Raw genomic sequence first — 17,567 nt, 5'->3', positions numbered from 1 at the left:
CCCAAATACAGACAAAATATTGTGATTAAAACATGCTCTCATAGAGACATCACTGACACTCATTAGCTGATTTTATTGGACTGTTTTTCTCATTTCCATAAGATTTAGGCTGTACCAACAAATACTGAAAACAATAGAAAATTACACTTACATTAGAGGCAAACATTATACACACAATGGGATAAACCACTGGGACATAAAACTAGAATTTTATTTAGAGCACAAGTACACAGACAAATATGAAGCAAAAACAGTGAGCTGATAAAGATGAAAACATCTTCGTGTAAAAGATCAGTGAGCAGCAAAATAAAAATGAAACCAAGAAAATACTCTCATTAACAAAAGTTCTATCTATTACAAATATTAATTAACCAAGAGTATCAAAGTCACACATTTTAACATATTAACAAAAAATTCCTTCCATTTCAATTCACCTTTCTCCTCTTTTTTTCACAAATTATAACTGCAGCAGCTTAAGAGAATTTTTAATATGATTAGAGTGAACAGGCACACATGTGCTTTTTTCATGTACATCAGTTAAAAATCAAGTGAAAAATGACAATCTATCAAATAGGGGGAAAAGTAAATGTATTTTCAAAGAACAGTTCTATTTTTTTTTTTATAAATTTTTTTCTAAGCGTTAATTGTGGTGGTTATATTTCTTAAAAGATGCCTGGTATTAAATTATACTAAATTGATAAATTTACCTTTTTATTTCCAATTAACTTCTAAGTGGTGAACTGAATCTTAAAAAGTCATTCTTATAATTTGTAAGAAAGATGGAAGACCTTATTTAAGTTGAATACAGTATTTATTCTACTAAACCACCAAAGTTCCTCATTTCAACAGATCAATGAGTCATATACAGTGATTCTGTTGAATCCAAATGCTTCCAGTTACTCTCGCACCAGGTTTCAGCCTATAGGGTTATAGTTACATCTTCAGATTACAATGAAAAAAGTACAAGCTATTGCTCACCAAAGGGCTCACGTAGCAAATCTATGTCTAATGATAGCAGTGAAAAAAGTTTAAAGTCAAGGTGGAAACAGACTCTATAAATTAGAAGCCTAATAAGTACATATGTATAATTCGATTAAGAAGTCACCCTAGGCTAAGGGCCTCAGGACAGACATACAAAATGTACAGAAGAGCCACAGGGGGTGAATAAATCCAAGAGCAAGATTCAAATAAATGTGCCCACTGCTATCTAATAGAAACTGTTAATGTCAAACATCAGGATATATCATGCCATCATCTTTGGTGTCCAAAATATAAAAGGAATTCTAAGTGCAAAGGCCTTGCCTGAAAACTCCCAATGCAGGAATCAAGAAATACTTTAGTGTCACTCTGGAGGCCAGTGGACAAGGGTAGAACTTCTTTAGAATATGCATAATTGAATTTCCTTTTATTGCTTTATTACCTCTCTTGAAGGGCAAATGTTGAAAGCACATTCTGGCGAAAAGGCTCACAATTAAAAATCTGCCTTTCTTTTCCTTTAAGCAAAGAAGTAGCAGGGGACTTGATGAATTAGCTTTAATATTCTTAGAATTAAACCAGCATTTTCAGCAGCAATGTTTCCAAATTCAGCACTAGCTGTCGCCATGTATCTGACAGTCACACCAAAAGCCTCTCTGTAATTTAGCTTATCCCTTTATTAAAGGAATCTTATAATTATAAACCCATTGAACAGACAGAATGAAACCCTGCACGGAGTGAGGAATTTTGGCATGTTGGTGAAAAAGGCTCTGAAAGAAGTAGCCTTCTTTTCTTAAGATTTTATGATAGTTTCTATTCCATTTTAAGAGTATAAATGTATATTGACATTTCCCACATGTTGAATTTTTACAAGTAGTTTAGTAGAATTCATCCACTGAAATAATTTTCTATTTACTTTCAGAGTTTGTTTGGAATTGTTGAGGCAAAATAGAAATACTAGGAACCAAACTAAAGACAGGTGGGAATGAAAAAATTTTGATGGTCATGAAGCAACCAAATATGTTAAATAACTCCATGCAAATGCTGAATCTAAAATTTAATATTTGGGAACTGAGGTTTCCATGGTCCCATATATACATAATTTAAAAACAAAATATTCTTATTAAACGTAATTCAAACATTAAGCCATGATAATGAACAGAAATAATGTATGCATCTCATAGCCCTGTTATTTCATTATTCAACCTAAAAATATCCAGATTACGGGAAATTATGCTGCTACATTGTCATTCTATTGGATTTCTCTGTAAGGCGCTCAAGTTTCAGGAAAAAAATATTTAAAGTGGTGGTGGGGGATCAGAAATCTTGCTTTCTCTTTTTGCAAATGTTTCCCTTTCTAAGAGTTGGGGATAGTATACAAGAAAAGTTACCTGGAATTATCTATAGGAAACAAGATTTTGAAGTTGGCACCACTTGACAACTACAATATTTCCTTCTGTAGAGACCACTAAGTGCTGGCTCAAAATATTAAACAAGTACATACTTCCACAAGTAACACAAAATGTTGACTGGCACAGCCTCTGAGCAGTTTTTCAGTTTAACTACAATAAGTGATAGCAGCAATGGTTAACAATTCCACATAAACACCACAAACACACATATGAAAGAGTACCCTACAACAACATGCAAAACCTCAACAATGACGTCACTGAATATGACACAATGCATAGAAATTGTAATGGTTTTTGGCAAGATTTTTTTTTGTAACAAATACTTTATAAAACGAAAGTTATTTTGTTATAAATGCTATTTAAAAAGTTGTTATATAGTGGACTGTAGATATAAAAGTTTAGATAAAGTTAATCTGAGTGGATTAATACTAAAATGGACTTGCTACTTTATCTAGTATAAATAAGTTAATTTCTAGTGGAAGTATACTAAGGTATCTGATTTACAAAATGTAAGAACTACACAAAGTAAACAGGCATAAAAGTCACTTCAATACAGTATGCACAATTACTGTTAGAATTCTATATTGCTGATGTCTTCCTAATTCTACCTACCACAAATAAATGAATGCCAAATATTTTCAAAGCTCTTTGAAATGTATAATGGTAAAAATACTAATTCCTGTGTAATTCTAATTCCAAAGAACATCAGAAGTCTAGTAAAATTCAACGTTGCATTCAAGACAAAATTTCATTGTACCTTTTTCACATAAGAAAATTTCATTTTTTTCTTCAACTATGATTTAGTAAGTGTAATTTATAATGTAAAAATTTGTAAAACTTTTCTATTTATGCTTGAATTCATTTTTTAGAAGAGCAAGCAGGATAATAAGAGAATTTACAAATATTTTGTATTTCTGTATCTTCCTCCTGTAGGTCTCTTTCATAATTCCCATTTTCTTTCCCCTTCCTATCTCTCAATAAATTCACTTCAGAAGAATTCTAATTATGTTGATAGAAATTTGATCATTTTGATTGAAGAGAAGTCATCTTCAAGATGACTTTTTAAACTTTACATAGACTAAAAAAGGATACAGACTGCATTCAAAACCAATAGCATAGATGCTTTGTGGTTGGATAGTCAAATGAATACCAAATTTTTTTAGTTACATTTTAGTTTAAAATCTCTAACTGCAATTCCTATACTTGAAAACTGTAGTTTGTTTCCCCTCCAAAAATGAAAACTAAATATAAATGGGTGAGGCTAAAAGATGTTTGTTAAAATAAAAAGGTGAACGATTACATTTAAAGATTATCCCATCAAATTTCAAAAGAAGTTGCTAAAATCAAGATACAACACTACACAATGAGAAGTGAAAATTCACATGCAAAAAAAAAAAAGCCTATTTGAATACTGGCAGCTTGAATCTACTCCTAATAGAAACTTGATTGAGGAATTAACATTTAAAAAATTTTTGAAAACAAGGATATCCTCTCTAACTCAGGAGAAAGGTAGGGTTGTTTTTCCTCCCTAAGCTCTATTTATGGACTGGAAGTCAAGATGCCTGGATTCTAGTCTTGGCTCTGACTCTGACAGGAGCACGCACCTGGGCATTCATCTAATCTCTTTGGCGCTGTTCCCCTCTCCTGTACATTAGATGCTTCCAATCCTATTTTACAGCCCAGTACACCTGCGTCATAGAGGCAAGAGCTCAATCAGTCTAGCGAGTCTCAAAGTAGGAAGGTAAGGGAACGTGAGAGTTCCTGGGAAAACTGTTTCACAATACTTCGTTCCCTTTGCAATCTCCGTTTCCTTGACCTCCAGGCCCACTCCCCTTAAGAGGATATGGTGACTCCTATTCTTCACAGCACTGGAAATCACTGGGCTAGATGATTTCTTGGGTCCTTTTGAGGTCCAACCTCTATGATTATAATTCAACAAAGATAATGGTTTATATTAATGCTCTGACCTCATTAATATTCTGATCAAATTAGTATTCGAACCTTATCAATACTTAGTCTAATTCCACTAGGTCATGATTTACATAAAAACTCAATTTAAATGTATTAAAATGCTATCTTTTTAATAATAATGCAATCTTCAGTATTGTATCAGGTCTTTCTCTCAGTTTTGGTAGGCCCTGTTGGTCAATTTACAAAGAGGATGGACCACAAGAAAACTGTTTTCTCTGTTTAGAAAAGTGAAATCAGTGTAGTTGGCAGTTTACCAATAGCATCCCCCTCTTTTCTGTTTTTATATCATTAGAAATACAGAACCACCACCAAGATGACAGACGCAGTGTATTTCTTTATCTCAGTTATATTCTATGGCAAGGATCTCTTAAAATCATCCCAGCTTCATTACTTTGCCTTATCAAAGGCTATGCATTCATATCATCTCAGCCAGCTCCAAGTGGGGAGGAGAGGCAATGCTTGAACACCATGCATTAAGAAAAAAACATAAAAACAATGGAGGCTGCCCTTGCTATGGTGTGTTTCTTTGTAACTATCTGCACCACACCGTATGATGGATATGCAGAGATCTGTCTTGCATAATTAAGAAAAATACACTGAAAGTGATCCGGAACTTAATTCTTTAGTATTTATAACTATTTTTTTCATGAATGAACATTAAAAAATTACCTTACTGCAATAAATTATCATGTACTCCCCTTGATATTTTTTCCTCTAGGTTTAGAAGTTTATTTCCTTTATTACATGGGAGGGAGTTTTTATTTATAGTCGCTAAGTGTTACAGCTTTATTTTGTCTACAGAAATAAAAGATCAAAATACGTCTTTCCTATAACAAAAAAAAGTCAGAAAAAGGCTGAGTAAAATCAGAAGCCTTTGTCTCTAATACGTATATTAAACTGCAGAGATAGTCAAACTAGAAACAAATCTGAATGGTTTCACAATCAATCTCTAATTCTGAGAATCATAAGGACAGTATTTCTCCCAAAAAACTTTGTTGTAAATAATCATAACTGATTAAAAAAAAATTAAGAACAATATTTTTCTTAATTTTGTTAACTTGCTGGCACCACATTTATAGGCAAGACCAAACTCCCTGACAGACTGGCAACCAGTATTCAGTATCTGGTGAATGGCAGTATCACTTTTGGGCTTATGAGGGGTGTTTTCTCTGCCCAGAACCTCCCCCTTCCCTGTCTGAATTGAATGGAACTCTCTTGAAACGGGGTAAAAACAAATGCCAATCATTTTTAAATATGTAATTACGTGTACATACACACTCATTATGTAATACACACTCATCTCCACAACAAAGTTAATGTCCTTTAAAGAGTGACACAAATTTTTCTTCTCTACTCATGTCTGGGGGGAAACAAACTCTGCTGACTGTCCTATCTCAAAATAAGTACAGTAATGGGGCCTCAACAATGTGCCACCAAACATGACAGGTGATGGCACTGCTCTCAATCAATTCGGAGTTGAATGAATATTGATGATTTTATCACACCAGGGATTTCATTGATAATTTACCATTTCAGAGGGTCTACAGAAGCACAGCAAATCACTTTGTGAACAAGCAACTACCGCAGAAAACGACAGTGTTTAACAGTATCTGGATCTAGTTTCAGATCCAGATGCTCTTCAGTATTAACTGTGACGGGGGCAACCCACTGACTTCTCTGGATTTCCTCACTCAGAAAAGAGAACTAATGATATCCACCCTCACAGGACTACGGTGAGAATCAAGTGAAACAGCTTACGGAAGCACTTAGTACTACGGTACACTGTAAGAACTCAATAAATGCTAGTCAGTGATGACAATCTGCACATTCTCAAGCACGCACACCTCTGTGAACACAATGGATGGTGCAGAAATGGCTTGGCCTTATTATTGATTTTAAAACAGGCTCTAAGGAAGATTCTCCACAAAATACCCAAAGCAGTATTATGTATTCTATAACAAAACAACATATTCAATGGCTATTGTACAAAGGTTGGGAAACTGAAAAACAGTACTGGCATAGTTTTTTGATGGGCTCTTAAAAAATGAAATGAAACTTTTATTACAGTATCTTTTATAAATTTGTTGAGAGCAGGGACTATTTATGTATCTTTGTACCCTCCCCTAGGTGTCTAGACACTAGGTGCTCAAATATTTGTTGACATGACTATAAATTTTCATCTCGGTCAAGTCACTTGATTTATTGACACCTGGGAGCTAAGTCATAGTACATGGATAAGTTAATATGATGAAGTTTTCAGCTAACAATGACCTAACTGAAAAACCAAAGAGACCCAATCTATGGTAGAAACTTTTTAGATTATCCTTTTATAGATCAGGAAATGATTTAACATAGGGAAAAGTGAATTAACTTGGGGAAAACTTAACATCAGGAAAAGCAATTGTAAAATAACAAACATTTTAAATAGTTAATGTGTATTTATGGATCGTATTCAGACCAGCCCTATTAACTAAGGTACCAAATGGAATCTTAAGAATAAGTTCTGTTGGATAAACATCTTGAATATCGCTAACCTTTTCAAATAGTATGGTTTAAAAAAAAAAATACCATCTATGGTTTTCAACAGCCAGTCACTCACACGAACCTAGGAGACTGAATTATGCAGCTATGTCAGCCAAACTGACAGATGGGTTTGGCATTGTCCTTATAGACAGTGCAAAACTTCCAGAGTCATGTGAGGGGCACTGGAGAACTTCTTACATGACATTACACGGACTTTAAAGTGTAAACATTGCAAATAAAGTTTTATATAATAGTTTTTGTATGAACTATGTGATTGCATGGAAAGGCAGCACACTATGTTGAACTGAGTATCTGCTGGATTGTTGAATTTTTGCTAAAGCACATGTAAGAGTTTGGCATCTACCACTGCCACAGTAGGGACATAATTGTTTTTTAAAATTATGATAACAAACAGTGGTATATTCTCAGTATTGTTTATACAAAAACACAAAATTTGGAGGTAGTTGCAGATAATTTTTCACAATTTAACTCAAAGAGACTATAATTTGGCTATACTTCTACCAAACTGTTCTTTAGGAAATAATGTTCCTATTTGGTTTGAGTTATCAATGCAGAATAAAAAAATAAAAAAATTCACATTCTCAATTTAACCGTGTTCTTCTAAATGCAACAGGATTAAACAGGTGAGACATTTTAATGTTAGTACCTCAATAAACACAAATAGAAACTTCCTAATACTGTTTTGTCAGGGCAAACTGACTGCCCTTTTCCCTCGTGACAAACTTACTTTGCTGTCAAAAACATACCAAGAAATAAATAAAAAAAGTCAATGCAAAAATGAAACACACAACCATATTTTTAGTTTTACCGAAACCTTTTTTTAAACATCAGAGGTAACCTATGTAAAAATATCCTTACTTTTAAAAAGTTATTTGACAGTAGGATGTCCTGTGAACTTATAGACCAGTTTTAGAATAAGGACAACAGAAAAGTTTTGTAAAGAGAACCCAGAGAAAGAGACCCCGTGGTTCGAAATGAACGGCAGAGGGGGGACTAGGAGACACAGTGTGCCACCGTGAGAGAGAACTCAGCATTCCTTTTAATCGGATAGCCTAGAGAGATGGGAAGACACTGTGTCCCCGTATCTGGCTCAAATCGCTAGAAACTAATTACGAGTTCAAACTAAGAAAGGTAAATACAAAAAACTCTGGAGTCAGATGACAGAAAGTACCATTTCCTCAGCTATACTCTCAATGATTTGTCTTGATCTCAACGTAAAATGGAGATAACCTTCCATTCAAAGTTGTTGAAAGGATTAAAGACAATGCATCTAGAAGTAAACATGTATGTAACTGAAATATCTTAAGAAATAGTTACAAGAAAGTTAACAGTGGTTATTTTTGGCTAGCAGATTTACGAGTATGTATTTTGTTTTCTTTAAGCTTATCTGTATTTCCTAATTTGCCTACAATTAGTAACTTTCTTATATAAGTGACGCATGTAAGTCACTTAGCACAGTGCTAGCACACATATTGGCCCCCAAATGGTACTTATCATCATCAATACAAAAAGCAAAGCAAGATATCTTCCGACCTTTCTTCTTGTTTCTGGATGCCTCCCTATGGAGGAAAAGTCATGCAATGAAGTTGACTCCACCACACAAAGTCCACAACAGACTTCCCACTCCTGAGCCAAAGGAAGGGTCACAGCTCAGAGGAACTGGGCTTTAGGAGCTGTGACTTAGTCGTGGGAAGAGCTGCACACCCATGGGAAAGCTCAGCTAATGTGATGACTCAGCAAATCAAAATGAAATCTCTCCTGGCCGTACAATAAATTAATACATAAAATACCACCTACCTTCCTAGCTAATGCGAATTATGAGGTTGCCTTGAAGAACAAATACTCCCAACAGAATGCCCAGATTCAACAAAGCAATTAAGATTTGGATTTGTTTATGTTAATGATCATACAGGATGTGAACCTTGCTCAGCTTTACTGTGATCCTAATGTCTAAATTTATTTTATTTTTGAAGTATCTTAACTAATAATTCACCACAGCCTTCAAGACTTGAAAATAAACACCTTGGAAAAACCACCACAAAGAGTTTTTTAACCAAAATTATTATTATTATAATTGCAGGATATTGCAGATAAATGCATTTATATTTACTTTAAAAGAAACTTGGCACATTTTCAAGAATGCTTTGAATTCAGCTAAATCTGGTAACAAAATGTTGTTACCTAAAATGAGTGTCAATATTCCTTTGATCTCAACTACAGTCAAGTAATCCCCTAGGGAAAAGATACTGATATTTAATCCTTATAAATAAATAATTCAAGGGGGGGATCTGAGCTTTGAAGATGATGAGTTTTTTTCTTGTCTTAACTAGTGCTTCTAAATCTTTTAGTAAGACTTTCCCATTTTCTACCTTCTCTTTATGCTTGATATACAATCTAATGCTTGGGAACATTTTCAAAGCTTTGGTAGTTTTAAATTTCTTGTAAATCTGATAATCAAATTTCATTTACACTGATTTCTTAGGGAACAAAACAATTCTACCCAGGTTCAAGCACAAAAGTAAAATCGAGCTATATAACAGTCTTTTTTTAAAAAAAAAAAACAACCACAATTATGCAATTGGACTTTGCATATTATTTAAAAACTATGTATGTTCCAAAAAGAATGACAGCTTTATTCCCTCCTACCTCATTTCCTCCAAAAAGAAAAAATGTTAGGTAAACATCCAGATTTTCACACATTGCAAAAAAATGAGGCACAGGGGCTAAAGTTCTAACTAAGAAGAAAAAAAAAGTATATAAATAATTTGATATCGAGCTTATATCAACACTTTCATATTCTGGATATGAATAAATACAATTTTGTAAAAGCAGTAAAGTTAGTGTTATCTTCTCCTGGTTCATAAAGAATTTTAAAAATTAAAAAAATAAAGCCATTTATTAAGAAGACTCAAAATGAGAGGTGGGTGGGAAGGAGTTGAGGACACAAGCATCTAGGACGACTCTCAGTTTCCATTTTGAGTTTTTCCAGAAACGGAATTCCTTCTCTATTTTGTGTTGCCTGAGAAACACTATGGTTTTGTCAAGTCTGTAACAATAATTACATTTAATCACCCACAAGTACATTTGTTTTAAGCCTATAATACTATGCTAGTAATACTAAACTATCTCCCTTGGCTTATTTGTAAAAAGAAAAATATATTATATATTTATACTTTTATAAAGTTACCACTGAGGGCAGAGGAAAGGGAACGAGAAGCAGTGTATAATCACAGTTCCTCTGGACACAGTAACCACACTGGGGTCGCGCTCAAGCCACCTGGTCAAGCAGTGTCTGAGGAAGAGTCATAGGAGGCGGAGACGATGAAATTACCACTGTTGGAGTGCCCAGCCACCGACTGGGCGGCCTGCTGGCTCAGATTGTTACAGATCAGCACGAGCTGGTTGCTCTGGGCCTCGGACAAGGTGCTGCAGCTCTGATACACACTGAAGTTGGTTTTCCTGCCAGGGATGTTGCCCTTCTCACACATGGTCTTCACCATCTTGGCCAGCTTGTTCTTGCCGAGGGCCTGGCAGTTGTACCAATGCAGAGCTGCCAAGTTCACAACTGGCTTGATGGACAAGTAGAAAGGGGCATCCTCGTAGCGCATGGCAGGAGGCCTCCGCTGGGCATACTCCTTATAGTCCTGGACGGGGCACGTCTGTGGGGCATGCTGGGTGGCATATACACGGGAGTCCGTCCCCCCTCTCTTGGTTTTAGCATTCAGGTCACCGGTGTCTTGACCCATCCACTCTAAGTACTCCAGCCCCGTTTCTGTTATCCGGAGCCGGATATCACCCCACTTCAAGGTAGATCCATGGAAGCCTGTGCAGTGCCCAAAAGCTTTTGTGTTGTTGAGCCAGACGAGGTTGAGCAGACCCTCAGGATTGTATCGGCTTAGCAGTCCCCTTTTCCGCAGAATGAGCTCATCAGCAAAGGTGAGCTTCATGGACTTGTGTGGCTTATTTCCTTTACCTTTGCAGCGGAGTTCAATTTGCTTCTGTTTCAGGGCCTCTTGGGAACACTTGAATTCCTTATCCCTGGTGATACTATAGCCATACCTGTGTTCTTTCAGGTACCGTTCCAGTCCACACTGGTAATTGGCCAAGCTGTTGGGTTCATATTCGGACCCATCCTTCTGCCTGGCATCCACAAAGAAAGAGGCAAGATAGGCATCCAACTCCTTACAAGGGATGACATAGATCTCTCTTGTTTCAGAAGGATACTTGGAGATGAGGAACTCGCGGAAATTGCGGAGCGCGGTCTGCGTGCTCCGGATGGTTTTCTCATTCTGCTCCCTGCTGAGCTCAGCTGCTCTTTCATCCTGGTCTGCAACAAATTGGGGAGGGGAGGGATAGAGAGGGTGTTGATGAGTTCAGACAATGCACTTTCTACTCTGAAATAAAGTTTCCTTTCATAATGAAAAGGGAGAGAAGAAATCAATTTTATAGAGAGCACTAATAAATGTTATTTACATACCTGTTGCATTATAATAGCAAACTTCAGTTTCACAAATGATGTACTAGACAAGAGTAGGGCCCATTGCAATCAAAATGAGCTTCTTGAGTCACTGGCACAGTTTAGTGCGTGAAGGTTTGTGGAAAGAGTGAGATTAGAAGCAGCCTTCGTTTTAGGAAAAATGTGAGACAGAAACGTGCTATTTATCCTAGTGCAGTGTGCAAGGGCCTCGTTAGAGCTGATACATTCATTTTGAATCACTTCATTTGTGAAACCAGAGGTTGTACTGGTTCCATTTTATTGAATTAAAATATTCAAATTTGTTATTTAGCACACATCACTAGAGATCTATATTTAAAAATTACTAAACATATCATTTACAGTAGTTAATTCAAAACTTATTCTACAGGAATTCAGGTAAGCACAGTTTATAAATATTCTGTATGTTACTGCAGGGCAGCTTGTAATAAGTGATAAAAATATTTGGCACTTTGGAAAGTAATAAGGATAAAACTTCACAGCTATAAAGACAAGATAATGGAATTTGAATTAGGCTATTATAATCAAGATGTAAGGAAGGGAGTGTGTCTCCTGGAAAGATCGTCTTATTTTATTAATGTATTATTTATATACTCTGCCACCAAGGACTGAACGTGGCTCTTCCCATTATGGTTCATCCATGATTAAGTAATGTTGCTCTGGAGTAGGGGTTTTCATACTTGAGTGTGATTCAGAGTCATTCAGGATGCTCGATCAAAATCGGATTCCATGGTGGCAGGCCTAGGAATCTGCATTTTTACTAGTACCTCCACAGTCATGATGAGGTTTGAAAGACCACATTTTGAGAAACCATGTTCTAGTGCTTACGTCTTATGAAGAAAACCCTATTCTATTTTACTCAATTATTTTTACAATGATTAAGCTCAATAATCATTTAAATGGTTTCCTTTCTGTAATATGTAATTTATATTTGGAATTTTAACATTAACATTTTGTCAAAATCATCACTATTATGTCAGATATGGTCTGGATGAAACTCAAAAAAGAAATCCTACAAATAAAATTACACAACAGAAAACCAGGCTATCCTATTGATTGTTGAGAGGCAAACATTGAGGTTAATTTAAAACAACATAAAAATGTAATTTCTGATCCTAAGGTACAAGGTAAAATATTCTGTTTATCCTAATTATCTTATTTAGGAAAACTTTAATTTGCAAGGTTGCTCAGTAGAAGTAATTATTTGTAATAACCACATACAACAAAAATAAAATTTCTAATAAACTCAATTTTATTCACAAAACACACTACTTTTTTGTTATTACTGTACACATTTATGAATGACCGTGTTGTTTTAAAATAACAATTCTAAGGTATAACTGCCAAAATCCTCATAACTTATAAAATGAAATCAACTAAAATTCACTAGCAAATTAGGTATGTTATAGGTACATTTTTGAGATCGTATTTCCAAAATTCAAATATACTCAAGTATATTTTATGCTTCATTAGACTTAACTGTCAGTTATGCTATTTTCTCCCAGTTCGAACTGTTTATATATCAACAATAAAGATGTGTACAGAAAGATTGTATCTTACCATCAAAAAGATGGAAGCCACAGGTTATACGTAACCTTTATCTTGCTGGCTTCGTTGAATGTTTATATGTAAAGCCAAAGGGGCCAACACATCCGTTTACTTTGGCTACTTGTTCAAATATCTATCACAGGGTCTTCAAACTTCAAAGACTTTCTAAGAAATAAACATTCATAGACAACTTTAGGGGAAAATTTTCCAGTTCCTCAACTTTCACATGGAATCTTTTCTAAAATTTGTCTAAAGTGAATGAAGACTGAGTATGCACATGTTGTCATCTCAAATCTACCACGGTACATACTCTGGGGTGTAAAACACTAAAGAAACAAAGAAAATTTACAAATTGGTGATTAAGTCCATGTTTTTTGTCCTTCTCTGACTTATACATATTCTAATATAGGTGAAATCTGCCATGAGAAATAGGGTAATTATGCCTGAATTGGGGTGTTCTGAATTCAGGACTTCTGAAAGGGTTAGTGAGGTACATGGATTCTTTTAATTGGAATTGGAATATTCTGCAGGACTACCAAACTGTTAAAATTTTATTCAACTCTTAAAATTCAGATTCAGTGTCCTTTTATTTAAAAGATGCTTAACAACTATTATAAAATCATATGAAATATTGATTCTAGTTACAGTCTATCCTCATCTTCATTTTATATAATATTCAATATTTTCTACCTCTTTTTTACAAAAATAAATGAATTGAAACTTATGTTGAAAACCTTTGTTTATCAATTTAAAAATGAGTGCATAGTATACAACTTTTTAAAGTACTTTTACGGGATATGTAGGTAAGAGTTGAAGTCTGTTGGATTTAATTAAGCAGTATTAGTAAGTATACCACAAGCAGAAAGTATGAGTGACCTTGGTTCTTTGAATGAATGGTCACTTATTTTTTGTATCATCCACAAGAGCCATAATATTTATGACTTTGATTTACTCTAAGCTTCTCAAAAGGAGAAGCCATCCTTTAAAACCTAATACAGGTATCCTTCCCGCTTTTCAAAAGTTTGCATCATGCCACTTTGCTCTTAAGAAACACCTACATTAGTACTACCTGTTTTCACCAACCGAAAAAAATTTGAAGAGGATTTTCGCTTTTACGAAAAAAGGCAAAAAGTAAAACTAGCATTCAGTGTTTGTTGTGCAGTGCGCCATTACAGCAGCAGTGCGACCCCGGGCAGCGAGAGGGGCCCCGCCCAGCTCCTTCCAGGGAACTACACTGGGCATCTCAGCATCAGGCTGCCATAGCTGTAAACTGTCTGAGCATCTGGGCTTCATCTCCATTTGCTTTGTGCACCCATTAGCAACAAGTAACCTAAGGCATCAGAAAAGCCTGAGCGAACTTGTAAGGGGGTTATGATTAGCGTAAAACTGGACATAATCAAGCATTTCAATCGTGGTGAACAAAATAAAGACATATTAAGGTAATGGTAATTGCTTCTTTAGGCCTTTTTGGTTTATGAAAGGTTTCATAGGAATACTCTACTTTCTGACAGTGGGGGAAACACGTACAATGAAATGAACCTTCAACAAATATAGCCAAAAAATAGAAAGGTTTTTAGGTTACTGATTTCCGGAGATCTGCAACCTGGAGAGGGAAGAGCCTCAGCACTGGCTCAGGAACTCTTACCAAGACCCTGAGTAAACTTTTTACACAGACAGCTTTTCTGTACTTATTTACATAGTCTTCATGGCCCATTAATCCAATCATTTCCTCCATTGTTAGGAGATGGCATGGAAAAACATGTAATTAGTGCAGTATTAGTGCAGTTCTCACTTAATTTGAGATTTATGTTGGATTTAAATTCAGATCCATTTACTTCTATTGCTGTAGCACTCAACTTAACAAAAAATATACTTAGCTATCACATCCCTTTTATGATTTTATTAAAGCAATACATGTGAAGCAATAAGACACATTTCTTGATGTTTAACTTATTATTTTCATTTAAGAAGGGTATTTTGTCTTTTCACTTGATAAGAGAAATGATGTTCAAATTCTCTTTATAAATCAGTAAATGATAAATCCATGAGCTTATTAAATAAAAATGTATTTTAAATTTGAAAAGTAAAAAAAAAATCTGGTGAGTAGATTTATATTTATGAGGCAGCAGTTGGAATTAATATTTAATCCACATTTGTGAGTACCCACTATGCCCTCTAGCATTTCAAGCAGGTCTGTGGGGTGTAGTAGTCCAAGGCAAGTCCCCTGATGGGTATGTAGATTCCATCATAGCTGGAAAAGATGACTATCACACAGAAAACTAATTAAAAAGACCATACACAGCTGTGTAATTAGGAATTGCGTTTGTGGCTCAAGGTCCTACAGGAATTCAGAAAGAAAAGAGAGAGATGTCAAATAGAGCTTGAGCTGTACTGGAGGTTTATTCCTTGGGGGACTAGGGACTCTGGTTAGGTATTAAAGGATGGGTATCATTTGGTTAATCAGAATAGGAGGGTAGGGCATTCCAGGAAAATAACTGCATGAGCCAAGGGAAGAGATGGGAAGGAATGGGGCTTCTTGCTCCTGAGGACTGTAAAGCACTGACCCTGGTTTGGCGGTGGGAGGAGGGTCGGAGTAGGGAATAAAGCTAGATCAGTGGGATAACCACCTGGAGAGTCTTATATAATTACAAATATATACACCAAAGAGAGGAGACTGAATATTCTAAGTGCAAAGAACCTCTAAATGCCAAACATTTGAAGAACCTACTTTTGAAAAAAAATTCAACACCTCAATTCTCCCCCTCTGACATTTTTTACTCCCCTTATGCTGTTATTTTCTTCCTACACTTATCAGCATCTGATATATTACAAATTTACTTGATAACCTTGCTTAGCATCTGTCCCTCCACAGTGGGCTGTGAGCTCCGTAAGAGCCAGGATTTCACTGCTTGATTCCCAGGGTCTGGAAAAGCATTTGAGAATGCAGCATTCGTTAACAAAACTGTTAACTGAATTAACACAAAAGTTGAAAGGAAAGTTAGAGATAACTCTGTGTGTGTAATCACACAATCCACTTTAGGCCAACAATACTGACTACATTTAGAAAGGACTAAAACAAAGGTGAGTGGCATAAAATTAAATTTTGGGACTCACAATCAGTCTCTTACAGACTACTTATCCTTCGTTAAGGATCTTCAGAGGGTCAGGTGTGGACAAGGGCAGGTGATGTATGCAGATGTCTGGAACAATGGTATGACATGATTTAAGAGGCCACTGGAAGCTTTTCCCAGGGCTAATTCCTTAGGAAATAAGGACCTATCAGCTGTCACAGAAATTGCCACAAGACAGCATCTTTATCTTACTCTTAGGATAAGGAAAAAAGATAATACTTTAACAAAAGTCCATACTAGAATTATATCAATAAAATCAAGGAATAGTTGCCATCCTCCAATCCCGACCTCCACTTTAAGAGATTATACTGCCATTATGGTGTTGCCCACTAGGTATTTACTTCTTTCATACAAGTATTCATTTGAAAGAACTTTTCTTGTGACTTTTTCTATGTTCAAGGAAAATAATCTCGGTGTTATAAAAATATATATGACCTGGCTGGTCATCTTGGGACACGGGCCAACTTCAATTTTGTCCGGGGTTACAAAAATCGTAACTTGCCAACATTCATATTTCTGTTTTTTGAAAATAGCACTAGTTCCTAATTCCTACAATTTACTGAAAAAGAAAAAAATAGTTAGCTATATTTACTTTAGAAGTGGAAAGCAAATTAAGATAACCTTATAACTACCATAAAATTTATTAAAAAGTCAGTGCCTTCTTTCTCCTTTAAACATCCAACTCCTCGCACATTTTGATGCTTTCTCCGACAACTTAAAAATGCAAGCTATTTTCTAGGATTGTTAACCCTCACTAATTGAAGCCAGACTTGTATGCTATTATAGTTATCTGACCAGCAAATTATTTTTATACTCGGTTAAGCTTTTCTACTAGTGGGAGTAAAACACACTTCAGGAGCCTGAAAATTTAGAACAACTGTACCAGTTAGTCCAGTATGATTTTTGATAGTATTTTTCACTGAAGCAGGAATCACTTAAATAAACATTATTCATCCGCTCCTTTCTCCTGGTTCCATGTTTTGTGACTCTGGAGCATCTGGACAATTTTCTCCTTAACAAAAATTTAGAAATAAAATAGAGCACAAAAAATACCAGTATTATTAAACAAAGTACAGCCAAAAACCTTTCTCTTCCTCATGCATATTCACTGTTGTCATGCGGGATCTCCGGTCCCGCTCCCCACATAAGAACGCAGGATATGGCTAGGCCAAAAAGGAACACCCACGGAGCCATAGATAAGGGAGTCACACCACTACATTCTCGCTGGTGGCTGGGTTGGAGACACAGGGAGCAGGAGCCACACGACCCACAACCTGCTGTTCACTTCTCTTCCAACCAACCCACCAATGTAGCCACGGCAATTATATCAGTGGCCAATGGCTAACCGGTAACAGCTGATGGCCATCTACTACCCGAGCCAGCACCTTTCCCCGTGAGGCCGAGAGCCTGGAAACTGCTCTCTGGGACTCTGTCCCCACAACTGTTATCTCTATACATGAATTAAATCAGGCCAAGGAGCTGTGTGTTTTG

At 35.8% G+C, this 17,567-nt stretch overlaps 1 protein-coding gene across 4 annotated transcripts in view; it reads right to left on the bottom strand.

Moving 5' to 3' along the window:
- The window catches only part of KIAA1958 (KIAA1958 ortholog), a 137,147-nt gene that overhangs the window by 32,870 nt on the left and 86,710 nt on the right, over positions 1–17,567 (bottom strand). For 3 of the 4 annotated variants that reach the window (XM_074330835.1, XM_074330836.1, XM_019749533.2), the window contains one exon: positions 10,234–11,229. The exons of the other annotated variant lie outside the window; for it this stretch is intronic. In XM_074330835.1, coding sequence (XP_074186936.1) covers positions 10,234–11,229 — 996 coding nt within the window. The remainder of the gene's footprint in view (positions 1–10,233; positions 11,230–17,567) is intronic. 4 annotated transcript variants of the gene reach the window in all.

The sequence above is a fragment of the Rhinolophus sinicus genome, linkage group LG04 (assembly GCF_036562045.2).
Source record: "Rhinolophus sinicus isolate RSC01 linkage group LG04, ASM3656204v1, whole genome shotgun sequence".
Lineage (NCBI taxonomy): Eukaryota > Metazoa > Chordata > Mammalia > Chiroptera > Rhinolophidae > Rhinolophus > Rhinolophus sinicus.
The sequence above is the reverse complement of the archived record's forward strand: the minus strand, read 5'-3'. Positions and strand labels throughout refer to the sequence as shown.